This window comes from Syngnathus floridae, chromosome 6 (assembly GCF_059516105.1).
Source record: "Syngnathus floridae isolate MCC-2025c chromosome 6, RoL_Sflo_1.0, whole genome shotgun sequence".
Lineage (NCBI taxonomy): Eukaryota > Metazoa > Chordata > Actinopteri > Syngnathiformes > Syngnathidae > Syngnathus > Syngnathus floridae.
In genome coordinates, this window is record NC_142418.1 from 1,060,795 (window position 1) to 1,077,972 (window position 17,178).

The 17,178-nt window shown below is 43.7% G+C and overlaps 1 protein-coding gene across 4 annotated transcripts in view; it reads left to right on the top strand.

The window, feature by feature from the left end:
• Positions 1-17,178, top strand: part of chmp1a (charged multivesicular body protein 1A) — a 61,081-nt gene that overhangs the window by 30,539 nt on the left and 13,364 nt on the right. For 3 of the 4 annotated variants that reach the window (XM_088379771.1, XM_088379772.1, XM_088379775.1), the window contains 2 exons: positions 9,003-9,131; positions 9,291-9,484. In XM_088379771.1, coding sequence (XP_088235897.1) covers positions 9,003-9,131; positions 9,291-9,484 — 323 coding nt within the window. Of the gene's footprint in view, positions 1-9,002; positions 9,132-9,290; positions 9,485-16,948; positions 17,087-17,178 lie in introns of all 4 variants that reach the window. The other variant, XM_088379774.1, reaches the window with a different exon arrangement.

Sequence of the window (17,178 nt, forward strand, 5' to 3'; positions counted from 1 at the left end):
CGCAAACTCCCATGAGCCTCAGCTCGCAGACTCCCATGAGCCTCAGCAAAGTGTTGTGGCAGACCCCTGTAAACAATCACGTTTCTCAAACTATCTCCTATAAAATGATCGGAACTGACTAAAGTTCGATCTAACACATTGGTACTGCTTACTTTTGTTTCCCTTCTATATCGATTTGTAAATTTACTCGAAACATTAATAGAGCAGCCTATTTTGAGATGAAATAGCCTTGTGCATATAGCAGCTACCATTATAGCATTAGCCACCCGCAAACTCCCATGAGCCTCAGCAAAGTGTCATGGCAGCCCCCTGTAAACAATCACGTTTCTCAAACACTTTCCCATAAAAGTGATCGGAACCGACTAAAGACTGATTTAACACATTGGTCCTGCTTTTTTATGATTCCATTGGATATTGATCCGTAAACATGCTCGAAAACATTAACGGAACAGCCTATTTTGAAATGAAATAGCCTCGTGGGTACAACAGCTATTCAGTGACACCCCCTGACCACGGTTGCCGTAATGCTGGAAAGCGATGCAACCTTGTAATTTACTAGTCGTACTAAAACGTACTGAAGAATTTTGGCAGAGCGCTGTGTACAACCAGTATGGATCAAAAAATTCCTCAATTGATCCATATATGAGGCGCTCTGCATTATAAGGCGCACTGTGGTTTTTTTGAGTAAATTTTAAGTTTTTAAGTGCACCTAATAGTGCGGAAAATATGGTAAGTTTATCAGTTTGAACATTAAATATGTTGTCTTTGTAGTGTATTCAATTGAATATGGGTTGAGAAAGATTTTCAAATCGTTGCATTTTGTTTTTATTTACATTTGACACAATTTCCCAACTTCAACCGAATCCGGTTTGTACTTTGGCCTGCAAGTGAACAAACGGGGTACTTTACTTGAACTGCTTAACTTTTCAACTTTGCGGTAACGCGTACGAGGTCGGGCTGTTTTCTATCATGCTGCTGCATTATGTCAGACTCCTGATTTTTTAGCCGGAAACTGGAAGTGCCCTCAAAGTTAGACTTACGTTTGGTTTATCTTGCAACTTAATATTACAATATACTGCTACAAATTACACACAAATAACAAGAAAAGGAAAACAAATTCACACAACAATAAGTTGCGCACCATGTAAAACTTTCAACTATCGCTAAAGCAACAATAGCTCTGCTTAGTGGTGAAACATGCAATTACATGTAGACTTCAGCAGCTACAGTATTTGTCTTTAACTATTCTAACTTTTTGCAAAGAGAGCCAGTTTTAGTGATGGAAAAATGTATGAGGTTCAACCATTCAGCTTCCAGTTCGTTTAATTATTCAGAGTGTTTGTTCACAGTCTCATTGTCATTCATGGTTTGCATTTTTTGACTGGTTGTGCCTGTTGATATTACTCAAAAACAGAAACAATCTCTTAGCAAATTCTGCAGACAGTTGTGTTGTACTTTAGTGAAAACGTACCAATTTACTGTTTTCCTGCAAGCAACATCCTTCTCTGTCAACTTTTTAGACTCATTGCTGTACCAATGATTGAAACTGGTGGGTAATCACATCAAGCACATGTCTGAGATGGGCAAAGCTGAGTAAATAAAACAGCCTTAGAGTGAAAGTTATTCTTCCCATTGTAAATATCTCGTAGACAATATCTAGACATTCATTTACCGTCGGCTGTTCAACTTTTAGCCATTAGCCATTTCCTAGTTGTGGCTTTCCTGCATTCAGCGCTCAATATCTGAAATAAATATTTATCCTGAGAAGATAAACTTTGTTATTAAGGCACCAAAACAGCTACCTCTCATTTTGAATGGAATATACGTGCCATTCATATATGTGCAACACCTCTTGTAATGTCTTGTGAAGAGAACAGACGCAATGTTGCACATGACCAAATACAGCTGAACCTCGATTTGACGTGCTTCGATTCTACACGACTCTCTGTAACGTGGTCCAAATTTTTTTCATCTGAGCTAATTTTTTTTAACTATGATCACAAACCTCAAAGATTATATGTCACGTTTATAAATTATTCTGTTTTACATTTTATTCATTCTATATAAAGTGGAACAGCGATGCTTTTGTCTGAATTCCTCATTTTGATAGCATCACAGGTCCCTTTTTTATACTTGTTCTGAGGTGCGGCTCAGAGCAAGCCATTTTGGTGCACTCTATTTAAATACAGATGAGATACTTCACACACCAATCCCTCCAGGGCAAGACGTGCACCTCCATTTCTGGTCGGACACATTTGTAGTTTTTTAGCCGAGGTAGCGTTTACTTGCGCCGCAAACTTTTTGATTGATTAAAAGATGTCAACGGCAGAAGACTTGTCCATACAAGCATACATAAAATGTAACAAAATAAATTCCCTCACAATGGTTTCGAACATGTCTTGTAAAACTCTGATGACACAGATGAAAAATGAAATTTGACCAGGCACTTCTTTGAGGTTCTCATGCTGGAGGACGGTGCAATGAGTTGTGTGGATTGATGCATCCGACAATGGAACATTTTGATCTCAGCATTTACGCTCCTACTCTCTGCAAAGCCCCAGAGGAAAAAGACACGTTCTTTGAGGCCCTGGACGAAGTAATATCTAGGGTCTCTAGCACTGACGCTCTCTACCTCCTGGGCGACTTCAATGCCAGAGTGGAAGCTGACCGAAAGGCTTGGCCCTCCTGCCTTGAGGCAAACTGATATGGGAAGATCAACAACAACGGCCAGTGTCTGCTGGAGCTCTGCTGCTTCACTAACACATTTTTCCCGTGTAAGGAAATCCATCAGGTCCCTTGGAGGCATCCACACTGGCAAAAGCTCGATCTTGTCATCACTAGGCGTAGCCAGCATCCTCCTCTCCCGCACCTACCACAGCGCTGACTGAGACACTGACCATTCTCTCATCGACAGTAAGGTAGGTGCGTATTGCTCTGCACAAGATGCAGCACGCCAGGAAGAAAAGTCAGCTGCGCATCAACACATGTTGCGTCAGAAACCCAGAGATGACACAGCAGTTCCTGAGTCAGCTCAAAAAGACCCTTGCCAGGAAGGCGTCCGCAGATGATATCATCGACGAAGTGGACCCTCCGGGACTCAGTGTACAGCACAGCCATCTCTGCCTATGGGAAAAAGGAACGTAAGAACATAGACTGGTTCAAGGCCCAATGGGAGGAGATGGAGCCAGTGATCACAGCAGAGAGGAAAGCCCTGATGGCCTATAAGACTGCCCCAGACCCTCACACACTCGCTGCACTTAGAGCTGCCAAGAAAACAGCCCAGCAGACTGCTTGTCGCTGCGCCAACATCTACTGGCTGAACCTCTGCAGCAGTATGGCTGCAGATACAGGAGATACGAGAGGGCTGTATGAGGGCTTCAAGCAAGCGATAGGCCTTGTCTCCACCAAATCTGCCCGCCTCAGGTCAAACACAGGCGGTGTGATCACAGATCAGGGCAAGCGGCTGGAACGCTGGGAGATGCATACCTCGAGCTGTATGCCACGCAGAACATCGTCACAGACGTCACCCTTTCCGCCATCACGGACCTGCCAGTCCGAGAAAAGCTCGTCACCCCACTCACAGAGGAGGAGCTCAGCAAAGCTATCAATTGCCTCGCCAACGGGAAAGCCCCAGGGAACGACTGCGTCCCGGCAGAGATTTTGCTTCAGCCCTTGCATGAGCTGCTCTGCTGATGCTGGAAGGAAGGACACATTCCTCGGGACATGCGAGACGCAAACATCATTACCTTGTCTAAGAACAAACGCGACAGTCAACTGCAACAATTATCGTGGGATCTCTTCACTAATGTTGCCATACTTTTATACCATTGCTCTGAGAAACCCATCAGGCCCTGCCACCTTGTTAGGTTTAAAATGTACCACTTGTGTATCACTTGTGAAAAATCACATAAGTCTCGTGGTTTTAGAAAAATGGACATTGTCAAAAATATGGACATGCATAGATAATTCTGTTAGTATGACTAATTTATTTAAGGCTCTAATTATGTCATGTAAAATGTTGCTGTTTTTTCTTTGTGAATACAGAATAGGTCTTTATCTTCTTTGTGCATTTTTTTTACTTTTATTGTCCAAGGGGGTAGAAGAAAAAAAGAAAAAACAAGTAATATATGCCGTATTTATCAGACTAAAAGTCGCTCCGGAGTACAAGTCGCATCAGCCATAAAATGCACCATAAAGGGGAAAAAAACATACATATATAAGTCGCACTGGAGTTTAAGTCGCATTTTGGGGGAAATTTATTTGACAAAATCCAACACCAAGAACAGACATGAACCAGCAACAACAGGCTAAACGTGACATAAACACAAATGAGGAGCTGAGAACGGGCCTGACATAACATTAACAGTGATTCAAATCGCTATAACATAATGAACACGTTTATCAAACCATCTGTGTCACTCCAAATAATTACAACGCTGGGTGTGCGGCGTGCCGCTGACGTCGGACTTGTCGTCAGTTGCAGTTCAAATTATTCCACAGGCCCATATCAAAGTCAAAAAAAGTCAAAGTCAGCTTTATTGTCAATTTCTCCACATGCCAAAGACACACAAAGAAACCGAAATTTCGTTCCCCCCATCCCACGGTGACAAGACATGGCTCACAACAGACAAACAGTAAACAAGTATAACAAAAGCGTGCTGAATAAAAAATGAATAAATAACACAACAATAAATAAATAAATAAATAATTAAGAGGAGCACAAAAAGAAAAAAACAAAAAAGAGCAAGTGCGCGTACAGCAGACATTCCCAAAAATAGCGCAACAGTGCCGCACGCTACGCAGAAGGGGGTAGCAAGTTCAGGGCCCTAACAGCCTGGGGAAAGAAGCTGTCGGCGAGTCTGGTGGTGCGGGAGCGCAGGCTCCTGTACCTCTTCCCAGAGGGCAGAAGGTCAAACAAAGAGTGAGCCGGGTGACTCACATCTCTGGCAATCGAGGTTGCCTTGCGGGTGAGATGGGAGGTGTAAATGTCCTTCAGGGAGGGAAGCGAAGCACCAATAATCTTACCAGCCGTATTCACTATGCGCTGCAGGGCCTTCAAGTTCTGTTCAGTGCAGTTACCACCCCAGACAGCGATGCAACTGGTGAGGATGCTCTCAATGGTGCCACGGTAGAATGTAGACAGGACTGCCTGAGGAGCACATGCGGAAGCTCAGGCGGCGCTGAGCTTTCTTTGCCAGTGACGGGGTGTTCGCGGACCAGGAGAGGTCCTCACTGATGTGCACCCCCAGGAACTTGGTGCAGCTCACCCTCTCCACCACAGCACCGTCGATGATCAGCGGCAGGTGTGTTTTGTGACCCTTCCGGAAGTCAACAATGATTTCCTTGGTCTTACCGACGTTCAGCAGGAGGTTGTTGTCCCTGCACCACGTGGTCAGAAGGTCAACTTCCGACCTGTACCGAGTCTCGTCGCCCTTCGTGATGAGACCCACCAGAGTCGTGTCGTCAGCAAACTTCACTATGCGGTTGTCGCTGTAGGTCGCAGTGCAGTCATGCGTCAGCAGGGTGAAGAGCAATGGACTGAGCACGCAGCCCTGGGGGGCCCCCGTGCTCAGCGTGATGCTGGCGGAGATTTTGTCGCCAACACGCACCACCTGAGGCCTCTGACAGAGGAAGTCCAGTATCCAGTTGCAGAGGGAGGTACTGAGGCCCAGCTCGTCGAGTATGGAGATGAGTCGCTGCGGCACAATGGTGTTGAAGGCAGAGCTGAAGTCCACAAACAGCAACCTCACATATGAGTCCTTTCTCTCCAGGTGGGTGAGGGCCGAGTGGAGGGCAGAGCAGATGGCATCCTCAGAGGACCGCTTGGCACGGTACGCAAACTGGAAAGGGTCAATGGTGGGGGGGAGAACGGACTTGATGTGCTCCAAGACCAGCCGCTCAAAGCACTTCATGATGATGGGCGTCAGTGCCACAGGGCGGTAGTCATTGAAGCAAGACGGTGCAGGTTTCTTCGGCACAGGAACGATGGTGGCAGCCTTGAAACACGAGGGGACGATGGCCTGCTGCAGGGAAACGTTAAAGATGTCCGTGAAGACACCCGACAGCTCCCCAGCGCAGTCCTTCAGCGCTCGACCCGGGATGTTGTTAGGGCCCGCCGCCTTACGGGTGTCAATTGCGGCAAGCGCCCTCCTCACACCGTCGGCAGAGAGGCGCAGGGGCTGCTCGTGTGGGGGGGGGAGTGGTCTTCGCTTCTTTGATGCCTCGGGACAGGTCGGCCCTCGCTGTCCTCAAGCCAGCCTCATCCCCTGCTCTGAAAGCCTTGTCCCTGGCCCTCAACAGTCTGAGGACAGCCCCCGTCAGCCACGGCTTCCAGTTCCATATAACTATATATATATATATATATATAACATATAACTAGATATAAACTATATATCAAATAACAATAACATAAACAACAATTTTATCGAACCATCTGTGTCACTCCAAATAATTAAATCGAGTGGTTGTAAGCAAAAAAATACTCATAAATGACTGAGTTATTTTTGGGACAAAATTAACGAAAGTCTATTAAAAAAAGAAAAAAAAACGGGGTTAAAATCACCGGCTACAATGTGTCCACCATTGGGGTGAGATTGTTGGAATGCATTAATGGTGTCAGACAATAGAGAGAGAGCTATGCTAGTGTTAGCATCGGGTGGAATGTAAGCAGCAGTGGTTAGCACAGCTGTTAGCTTTCTGGGCAGATAGAATGGCCGTGATTTAACACAAACGTACTCTATGTCCAGTCACCAATTTGTGCGTGTGTAATTACTTATGTGTAACCGGTTCTTGTGCACGTACACACACAGACCACCCCTTCTGCTCTTACCGGAGTCTCTGTTGCATTCCCATCGATATAGTGAGCAGCCTGCTAGCTGTACAGTCTGGTCTGAGACCCATGAGTTTAGCCACGTTTCCGATATGACAGACACACAACAGTCTCGGACGTGGCGAGTTCCCTCCATGAGCAGATGCATCTCATCCATTTTGTTGATTAGGGACCGGGCATTTGTGACAAACATACTGGTTTATGTGGATTCCTCCTTAGCCGACCTAGCCCACCTAGTGGCAGCCCCGCTTTTGTTGCCTTCTCTGCTTCCGGCATCTTCTAGCTCCAATAACAGTCCACGAAGGGCCCGGTGTTCTGGCTATCTCGTTCGGGATGTTGTGCATGTGGTGGAAATCCTCAGAAAGCTTAGGGAACTTGGATCTTCTCTGGTCCAAGACATTCAGTAAGTCCTGGCAATTGGAGTTGAGCGAGTGGACGTACACAAAACAAAAGATTAACAAAACAAACATGGAGCTGCGAGCCACTGCGTCTGTGCACACCGCCATCATAACATAAAGCCAGGGTGGTAGTAGAAAATGCCTTTGGCTGTCTTAAAGGAATATGGCAACAGTTGAAATGTAATGATTGTGACGCTTGCTAAATTAATGATTGACTTGCTGTGCCCTTCACAATGTTTGTTTGTCATCTTTTAATGAAGGTTACAGTCATCAAGTTGTTGAAGATGGTGGTTTGTAGGTACAATTTGCTCTGGTGCAAATTCTGAATTCAACACATAATTAGGGGTACGACGAATAGTGAAAATAAAAGGATGTCATGTCACTAAATGTCTTTAAGTCTGCATTAATTTTTTCAACACTATTTCTTCATTATTAACCCATCCACAGAATTACTTATATCAAGATGACATCCTATTGACTGGTTGATGCACTTGAGCAATGTGGGTTCCTACAGGTTTTTTCTTGTTATCCATAACAGTCCCAAGATATTAATAATTTTCCACGGCATCTAATGCTTGACTTTTAATGACGGTTGCCTGGTGGATGTTAGAGGACTTAGGTCTAAAATCAATGTACTATTGATTTGATTCATTTATTGTACAATGTGAAGAAAAACCATTTCACACCAGTCAACAAAATCAGGACCATGACCATTTTCCTTGTCATGGAGATTGACTATAACAGTCATCTGCAAATTTTAAATGTATCTACTTTCATGCCAACGCACATTCATAAAGATATAAAATGTAAAGAAGAGCGGAGAGCTCATCCTTGGTGGGACCCTGTGGATAATATCACTTCTGACGATGTATCAATTTACTCTCACTCTGAGTTCTTAGGTTCAGAAATGTAAAATCCATCCCCCAATGTTAAAATCCAAATTAAAATAGTGCGGCGAGCTCAGCCTTGGTGGAACCCTGTAGATAATATCAGTTCTGACGACGTATCAATTTACTCTCACTCTGAGTTCTTAGATTCGGAAATGTAAAATCCATCCCCCAATGTTAAAATCCAAATTAATATAATGAAGTTTGTCAATTAAAATGTGAGACTGGATTGTGTCAAAAGCTGAATGAATATCTCAAAGAGCATGATGGCTTTTGTTTCCATCAAGATGTTTTAAAATAAGATTTAATAAAAATTAAGTAGCATCCTCGATGCCACATCCAGCCCTATAAACTGCCGAGGGTTTAGCAGATGTTCAGTCTTACTGAACAGATCTCTTTTTGTTATTATCGAAAGACTTCATGACAACTGAAGTGATGGCCACAGATGTAAAATCATTAAAAACCTTGGGGTGCTTGATTTTGGCTACAGGTATAACTGTGAACTGTTTCCAACACCTTAGCATTGTCTGCAGATTGATTGACTGACTGAGTGACTGACTGACATATAGTTTAAATGGAGTGGGAAGAAGTAAACAACGTATCGACCTATTTAACCCTTATTTCACATGTAAATTATTACATTGGCAAGCAAAAGCAGACAAAGTTTAAACATTTTGCCATGTGAACCAGGCTCAAGTTGAATTTGAGGCCCCATTTGTTAGCGTGCCAGTACTGCAAAGTGCCAGTATCCCAACTTGGCCAGGATTGCTAGGGCTCTTTATAGTTGCTTACAGCGCTTTTTAGAGTCTCTTATTCCGCTGGTCCATCATCACTTCAGGGATGTTTTGTATGATAAATAGAAATGTGATCTTATGCTTTCTCTCACAGGTGACTAGAAACATGAGCCAGGTGACCAAGGCGCTTGACAAAGCTCTGAACTCAATGGATCTTCAAAAGGTCTCTGCTGTCATGGATAAGTTTGAAAGCCAAGTTCAGAATCTTGATGTCCACACCTCAGTAAGTGACTGCAGCCTCTGTACATCCGCTTGCATCTTGTTCTGTGTCGTCAAGTATTTGGTGTGCTTTGAACTGTCTTTGTAGACATTCTACTGAAGGCATATGAGGACATAGTATAGTCATGTGTAGGTCAATTTGTGTTTGTTTTACCAACACAAGGTAATGGAGGATTCCATGAGCTCTGCAATGACACTGACAACACCACAAGAACAGGTGGATGACTTGATCCACCAAATAGCGGAGGAAAGTGGCCTGGAGGTGATGGACCAGCTCAGCAAATTGCCCGCAGGAGCCACCTCAGTGGGTGCAGAGACTTCACGCAGCCAAGAGAAGGAAGACCAGCTTTCTAGACGGTAAGGGCTACACACCATTAGGTAACTAAACGAAGCATGGTTGTATATTCATTACTTCTATCTGCCTGTCATGTTACACATGTATCAGTAGGTACATGTAACAATAGCCCTCTGTGAGTCGTCACCTTACCATGATAGAGGGACTTGTGTCCCAATGATTCCGGGAGTTAAAGTGTCTGGGGCTTTATGCCCCTAGCAGCGTCACCCAAAGCAAACAGATCCTAGGTGAGGGACCAGACAAAGCACAGTTCAAATGACCCCTAAATGAATCTAGTTTTCCCTTCCTGGGCGTGGGTCACTGGGGCCTCCACAGGCCTGGAGATGGGACTCGGTGGCGAGCTCTAACGGCATAGCCCAAAAAAGGCAACGTGGGTCCCATGGACTCACCACCTAGGGGAGGGCCAAAAGGGTTGGGTGACTTGTGACCTGGGCGCCAACCAAAGGCAGGGACCTTGGCAGTCCACTACCTAGCTACAGAAGCTACAGTGCTGGCCAAATGTATTGGCACTGCCACTATTCTGTCAGATAATACTCAATTTCTTCCAGAAAATGATTGCAATTAAAAATGATTTGGTAATATTATCTTCATATGTTTTGCTTGCAATGAAAAGACACAAAAGAGAATGGGAATAGAGTCGAATCAATTGTCATTTTACACAAAATTCCAAAAATGAGCCAGACAAAAGTATTGGCACCCTTAGCCTAATACTTGGTAGCTCAACCTTTAGACAAAATAACTGAGATCAATTGCTTCCGGTAACCACCACTGAGTTTTTTACAATTCTCTGCTGGAATTTTAGACCATTCTTCTTTGGCAATCTGCTCCAGGTCCCTGAGATTTGAAGGGTGCCTTCTCCAAACTACCATTTTGGGATCTCTCCACATGTTCTATGGGATTCAGGTCTGCACTCATTGCTGGCCATTTTAGAAGGCTCCGGTGCTTTCTCTCAATCCATTTTCTAGTGCTTTTTGAATGTGTTTGGGGTCATTGTCTTGCTGAAAGACCCATGACCTCTTAGGGAGACCCAGTTTCTCCCACTGGGTCCTACATTACGCTGCAAAATTTGCTGGTCGTTTTCAGACTTCATAATGCCATGCACAGTCAAGCAGTAGCAAAGCAATCCCAAAACATCAGGGAACCTCCGCCATGTTTGACTTTTGGGACCAAGTTATTTTCTTTGAAGGCCTCGTTTTTCCTGTAAACTCTGTGTTGATACCTTTTCCCAAATAGCTCTATTCTTATCTCATCTGACCAGAGAACCTTCTTCCAAAACGTTTTTGCCTTTCTCAGGTAAGTTTTGGAAAATTCCAGCCTGGGTATTTTATGTCTCTAGGTCAGAAGTGGGGTCTTCCTGGGTATCCTACGATTGACACTGTTTTCAACGCCAACGGATACTATGGGTCCAAACCCTCGGTGTTCTGTCCTGTAGCTTGAACTAGTTTGGATGTTAGTCGAGGTTCTTTATCCACCATCCGCACAATCTTTCGTTGAAATCTCTCGTCAATTTTTTCTTTTCTGTGTACAAACCGGATTCGGTTGAAGTTGGGAAAGTTTGTAAAATGTAAATAAAATCAAAATACAACGATTTTAAAATCCTTCTCAACCCCTATTCAATTGAATACACTACAAAGAGACCATATTTAATATTCAAACTGATAAACTTAATTGTTTTTTGCCAAATAATAATTAACTTCGAATTTCATGGCTGCAACACTTACAGTAGAAGTTGGGAAAGGTGGCAAAAAATACAGAGAAAGCTGCGAAAAGCTCATCAAATGGAACATCCCACATGTGATCAGGCTAATTGGGTACCATGATTGGGTATAAAAGGAGCCTCCCCAAACATGCTCAGTCATTCACAAGCAAGGATGGGGTGAGGTTCACCCCTTTGTCCACAACTGTGTGAGAAAATAGTTGAAAAGTTTAAGAAAAAAAATTCTCAAAGCAAAATTGCAAGGAATTTAGGGTTTTCAACATCTACGGTCCATAATATCATCAAAAGGTTCAGATAATCTGGTGAAATCACTGCACGTAAACACCACGGCCGGAAACCAAGACTGAATGATTGTGATCTTCGATCCCTCAGACGGCCCTGCCTTAAAAACCAACGCAGGGGTGTCCAAGTCCAGTCCTCGAGGGCCGCATTCCTCCATGTTATCCAAGTTTCCCTCGTTAAACACACCTTATTCAATGATCAGGCTCCTGCACAGGTGTGTTTAACGAGGGAAACTTGGAAAACATGTAGGAATGCGGCCCTCGAGGACTGGACTTGGACACCCCTGGTGTAAAGGATATCACTAAATGTGCTCAGGAAAACTTCAGAAAACCACTGTCAGTAAATACAGTTCATCACTACATCAGTAAGTGCGGGTTAAAACTCTACCATGCAAAGCAAAAGCCGTTAATGAACAACACCCAGAAACGCCGACGGGTTCTCTGGGCCCGAGCTCATGTAAAATGGACTGATGCACAATGAAAAAGTGTCTGATGAGTCCACTTTTCAAATTGTTTTTGGAAACACTGGAAGTTGTGTCCGCCGGACCAAAGAGGAAGCGGACCATCCGGACTGTTATCAACGCAAAGTTCAAAAGCCAACTTCTGTGATGGTATGGGGGTGCATTAGTTCCCATGGCATAGGTGACTCACATTTCTGTGAAGGCAACATAAATGCTGAAAAGTACCGTATTGGCCCGATTATAAGACAATGTTTTTTGCATTGCAATAAGACTGAAAAAGTAGGGGTCGTCTTACATTCGGGGTCTAGACAATATAACCATTCACAACACTAGATGGCACCAGATACCTTTAAAGCGAAGTTATGTCACCCTGCCTTACGTCTCGCGTGAGTTACCTCAGTTTATCGCGATTGTTGGAGCTTGTGCGCAGCGGTAAGTTAAAGGTTGCAGGTATCGACTGAGTATGTTGCTGTGATCGTGTGCGTCTTTGACACAAAGTGAGTATATACATTTCATTGTTACTACTGTCCACTGTTGTGCCGTTTGTCCGATCGCGGTTTGCTTCGTGTGCGCGCCGTTTGATTTACAGCTCCGGCACGCTCCTTTAAGTTTGCCTCGCATCGTACAAGTAGCCGTTACGCAGCGGCACGGCAACTAACGGTCGCCAGCAAATGTATTTTGTTGTCTCGATGACTTGTGTGGTGTGTTGCTGAGAGTATTTCATTAATGGTTATATAGTATAGCGCAGTGCTTCTCAATAATTTTCTGTGATGCCCCCCCAAGGGAGAAGAAAACATTTCGCGCCCCTCCATGTTATTTATATTAAAGAAAAACAAAATATAAATAAAAAAGAGATCAACTTACAATAAATAATAACTATTAATAACATTGTTTTTTAGTCTGTAACAGAACAGATTCAATGTGTATCACTTTGCCTGAAATTAAAAATAAATTAATTATTTAAACTATAAACATTCTTGACCAACTGCTATTTTCTGCTGGAAAAAATACAATAAAATAATAATAAACATACATAATATTAAATTAAATAACAGCAATAAATAATATTCAATTCAAAGTAATCAGCAACATTAACTCAGGAGCACAATATATAAAACATTTTAACCGACAAAACAAAATGAAAAAAACAATTTGTGCTCAAAATGAGGTAGCATGACGGAGACTATATCCACGGCTGCAGGTAGTATCAGCTCCTCTGCAATGGTATGTTTTTTTTCTTGCACTGAGCAATTTTGTACGCTGCTTTATATGATGCTTACAGTGCTTGTTGATTGACTGAAGTAGCATTCACAAAGTGGGATGATTGGTGGCAATATTCAGCCCGTTTTCGCTGAAAAACCTCAAGCATCTTATCAGCGTCATTGGGGTGCAATGACTTTATAAGTGCCGCCTTAATTTATTTGGCTTCATACTGTCTGCTGCCAACATTGTAAGTAAGGCACAGTAAACACACCGGTCTTTCCTCGTCTCCCATCGTAGTCACACTGAAGCTGAGCGCTATGTACGCGTCGTCATATTTCCTTGTCTTAGCTTTCATGTGACTCTCAATTCTCTTATCTCCGTCCCTCTCCGCCGTTCTTTTCAACCCTCTTCAATATTTTTCCATGGTGTCCCACTGCACTTTTTATCGCCTGCTCTGTGCTGTGTGTTCGTATGTTCCGTGCGCTCTGCACTGTAGACTCTACAGTGGAGACTCTACAGCAGGGGTCACCAATACGGTGCCCGCGGGCACCAGGTCGCCTGTGAGGACCGCATGAGTCACCCGCAGGACTGTTCTAAAATTAACTCAAATAGCAGCACTTATCAGTGAGCTGCATCTATTTATTTTACAGTCAAACCTTGGTTTTCGAAGGTCCCGGTTCTCGAACAAATCGGAATTCGATCAAAAAAATTCAAGATTTTTTTGCTTCGGTTGTCGAGCAAAATTCGGAGGTCGAACCCCGCGAGATGAGCCGGGAGGACCAGAGAAAACCCGACCGCGCAGCCCGGATGCCGACTGACTCCATTGTTATTGTATTTTCGTTATTTTGAGGATTGTATTAACCCCTAATCATACCTCCAAAGAAAGCAAGTGGGAGCAGTAAAGCCATCATCCTAAAACACAAAGCTCTTAAAGCAATGCCGGCGCGCTGCGGTTGCGCGATCGGACCAAATTAAGCCCCCTGCGCACTGAGGTCCACTTAAATTTTGGAAAGTACATCAGGACTTTAAAAATATTTTCTAAATTTTAGCGACGGCTCTGTCACAATAATGCGACCAGCGCGGTGCAGTTGCGCGTTCGGCGACACGCTACTGTTGTGCGGTCGGCGGTGCGCTGCCGTCGCGAGATCGAACAAAATTAAGCTCCCTGCGCGCTTATGTCCACTTAAATTTTGGAAAGTACATCAGGACTCTAAAAATATTTTCTAAATTTCAGCGACAACTCTGTCACAATAATGCGACCAGCGCAGTGAACTGGAAATGACAATAACACATAGTGAAAGCCAAATTGAGCAAATTGGCTATTTCAGAAGTGTGTGTCAAACTGATAGCCCTTTGCCTTAATCAGTACCCAGGAAGTAGCTCTCAGTTTAAGAAAGGTTGGTGACCCCTGCTCTACAGTGTAGAGCGACTACTCCTTGCGCACACTCTTCCAGTGATACCGCCACTCCCACCTACTGCAGTGGATGTCTCATTACACTTTAATCTAGTACAGCCAAAAGAAAAGCATGTTCCCTGGTGTCACACCCGCCCCCCTTGGTATCGCAACGGGCGCGCCCCACTATTTGAGAAGCACTGGAACCGTTACGCGCAGTTAGTTATGTAATGTGTGCCGTCTACGAGTGTTGTGTGACGTCAGAAGTTGAGCGTTGACGTGCTGTATTTCTGTCTGTTGCAGAACCACACACACCCTTCACACAATACATTTTTGCCATTTTGCCTGTATGCCCTTATGAGCCACAGTGCCTGTTACTTTTTTGCCAATAATTCAGTAAAGCAATCAAAACTGAACCACGTCTTCCCTCCTGTGTTCTGACCGACACCCGTGGGCGAAAAGAACATAACCATCCAAGCCAACCCCCTATACAGTTCTCAGGCTCCCCAACAATAGCAGTAGCAGTTTGCATTATTTTATTGCAATGTTTTTCCTTATTCGGATTTGTTTCAAGACTATAGTTACAGTTAGACTTCACTTTGATGGTTAATGCAGTTGTTACAATTTTGTTGTTTTATCACAGTAGATTGGTTTATTTACATTTCAAAAACCAGAAGCCATTCATTTACAAATATGATTGCACTTTAGCTTACATATTTAAATGTTCAGATATTAAGATGTGATAGACAGTTTTTGCTTGATTTCAATGAGGCAAAATAACATGCTTTTTCTCTCGAATATATTGTTATAATCATTTGTTTCAGATGTACTGTAATTATTTTCTGTATAAAAATTAAATTTGGTGTTCAAAAAGTATTTTTTTCAAACGTGAGTCAAAAAGTCTTTTTTCAAACTTGAGTCTTGAAAAAGAGGGGCTCGTCTTATAATCAGGGTCGTATTATATTCGGGCCAATACGGTACATACAGATTTTGGAGTAACGTGCTGCCGTCCAAGCGACGTCTTTTTCATGGACGCCGCTGCTTATTTCAGCAAGATAATGCCAAGCCACATTCTGCATGTGTTACAACAGCGTGGCTTCGAAGTAAAAGAGTCCAGGTTCTCCGCTGGCCCGCTTGCAGTCCAGACCTGTCTCCCATTGAAAATGTGTGGCGCATTATGAAGCGTAAAATACGACAGGGAAGACCCTGGTCTGTTGAACAACTGAAGCGGTTCGTCAATCAAGAGTGGGAAAGAATTCCACATGAGAAGCTAAGAGAAATAGTCTCCTCTCTTCCAAAACTTTTATTGAGTGTTATTAAAAGGAAAGGTGATGTAACGAAGTGGTAAACCTGCCCTTTCCCAACTTCTACTGCCCGTGTTGCAGCCATGTAATTCTAAGTTAATTATTATTTGAAAATAAAATAAAGTTTGAGTTTGAGCATTAAATATGTTGCCTTTGTAGTGTATTCAATTGATTATAAGTTGAAAAGGATTTTCAAATCTTTGTATTTTGTCTTTATTTATATTTTACACAATTTCCCAACTTCGACCGAATCCGGTTTGTACATCTAGGGAGGTTAGCCACAGTTCCATGGGCTTCAAACTTTTTGAGGACACTGCTCACGGTCGATGCAGGAACATCCAGGTCTTTGGAAATGGACTTGTAGCCTTGAAATTGCCCGTGCTTACTCACAATTTCTCAGACAGTTCTGTTTCTTTGATGTCTTCTGTCTTGTCCAGCACCAATAGGATCACGTAGATCCGCTTCATCAATGTATAAATAAGGCCAGTTTGATTAATTATCAGACACAACGCAAATCTCAACTCACTGTGAGTGTCCCCTTACAACTGGTGACCCGAACGACAATGCGCAATGATGTCTGAAGAAGCACATGCTGAGCTTAACTTTGGCAATTAATGTCATTGCCGTAAAGCTATCGCCATTTTCCACATAAAATGATGTGATCCCGCCGTGCTGAAGTACAATTTTGCCTATCCAAGGGGACCAACAGACAGACAAAGGCAGATTATGTGCTGGAGTCTCGACGACCACTCAGACTAAATCAATTCTGAGCATTTTAAAATACACCTGCCAAGGGAATTCAGCCGAATGCCGAGTGCTTGAGACCAGCACCTGCTCTGTTTCCCATTTCAGCCACTTGGTGATAGGACTACCCACCTAAGATTGAAATGCAGGCACTTACCCACCTACCTACAACTGACCTGGGAGGTGCTCACCTGTCTGCCGGTGCATGTGACCACAAGGGGTCACTGCAGGTTTACGTGATGAACGCGCAGTACGCAGCGGGGCTCCACAGAGCGCCTCAACAGCTGAGCGCAATTTATCCTGATTGGGAGCACGCACACACCAGTGTTCATAAGCAGCAAACAACACAATCCTTTTGTCCAGTGAGCAGCAGCAGCAGCAGGAGCAGCAAATAACACAATCCTTTCGATCAGTGAGCAACACAGCAGTAGCAGCAAACAGCACTGAGCTCCACGGAGAAAGGGAAAAAGTCATGGGAAGAGGAGACCAAAGGGACTACCGGTGAGCTCACAGTTCTTAACTGGACTCTTCATTTTTTAGTTAACCATTTAGATCACTGACTGCATTACAGATGGTCTGGAAAATGTGTTGTC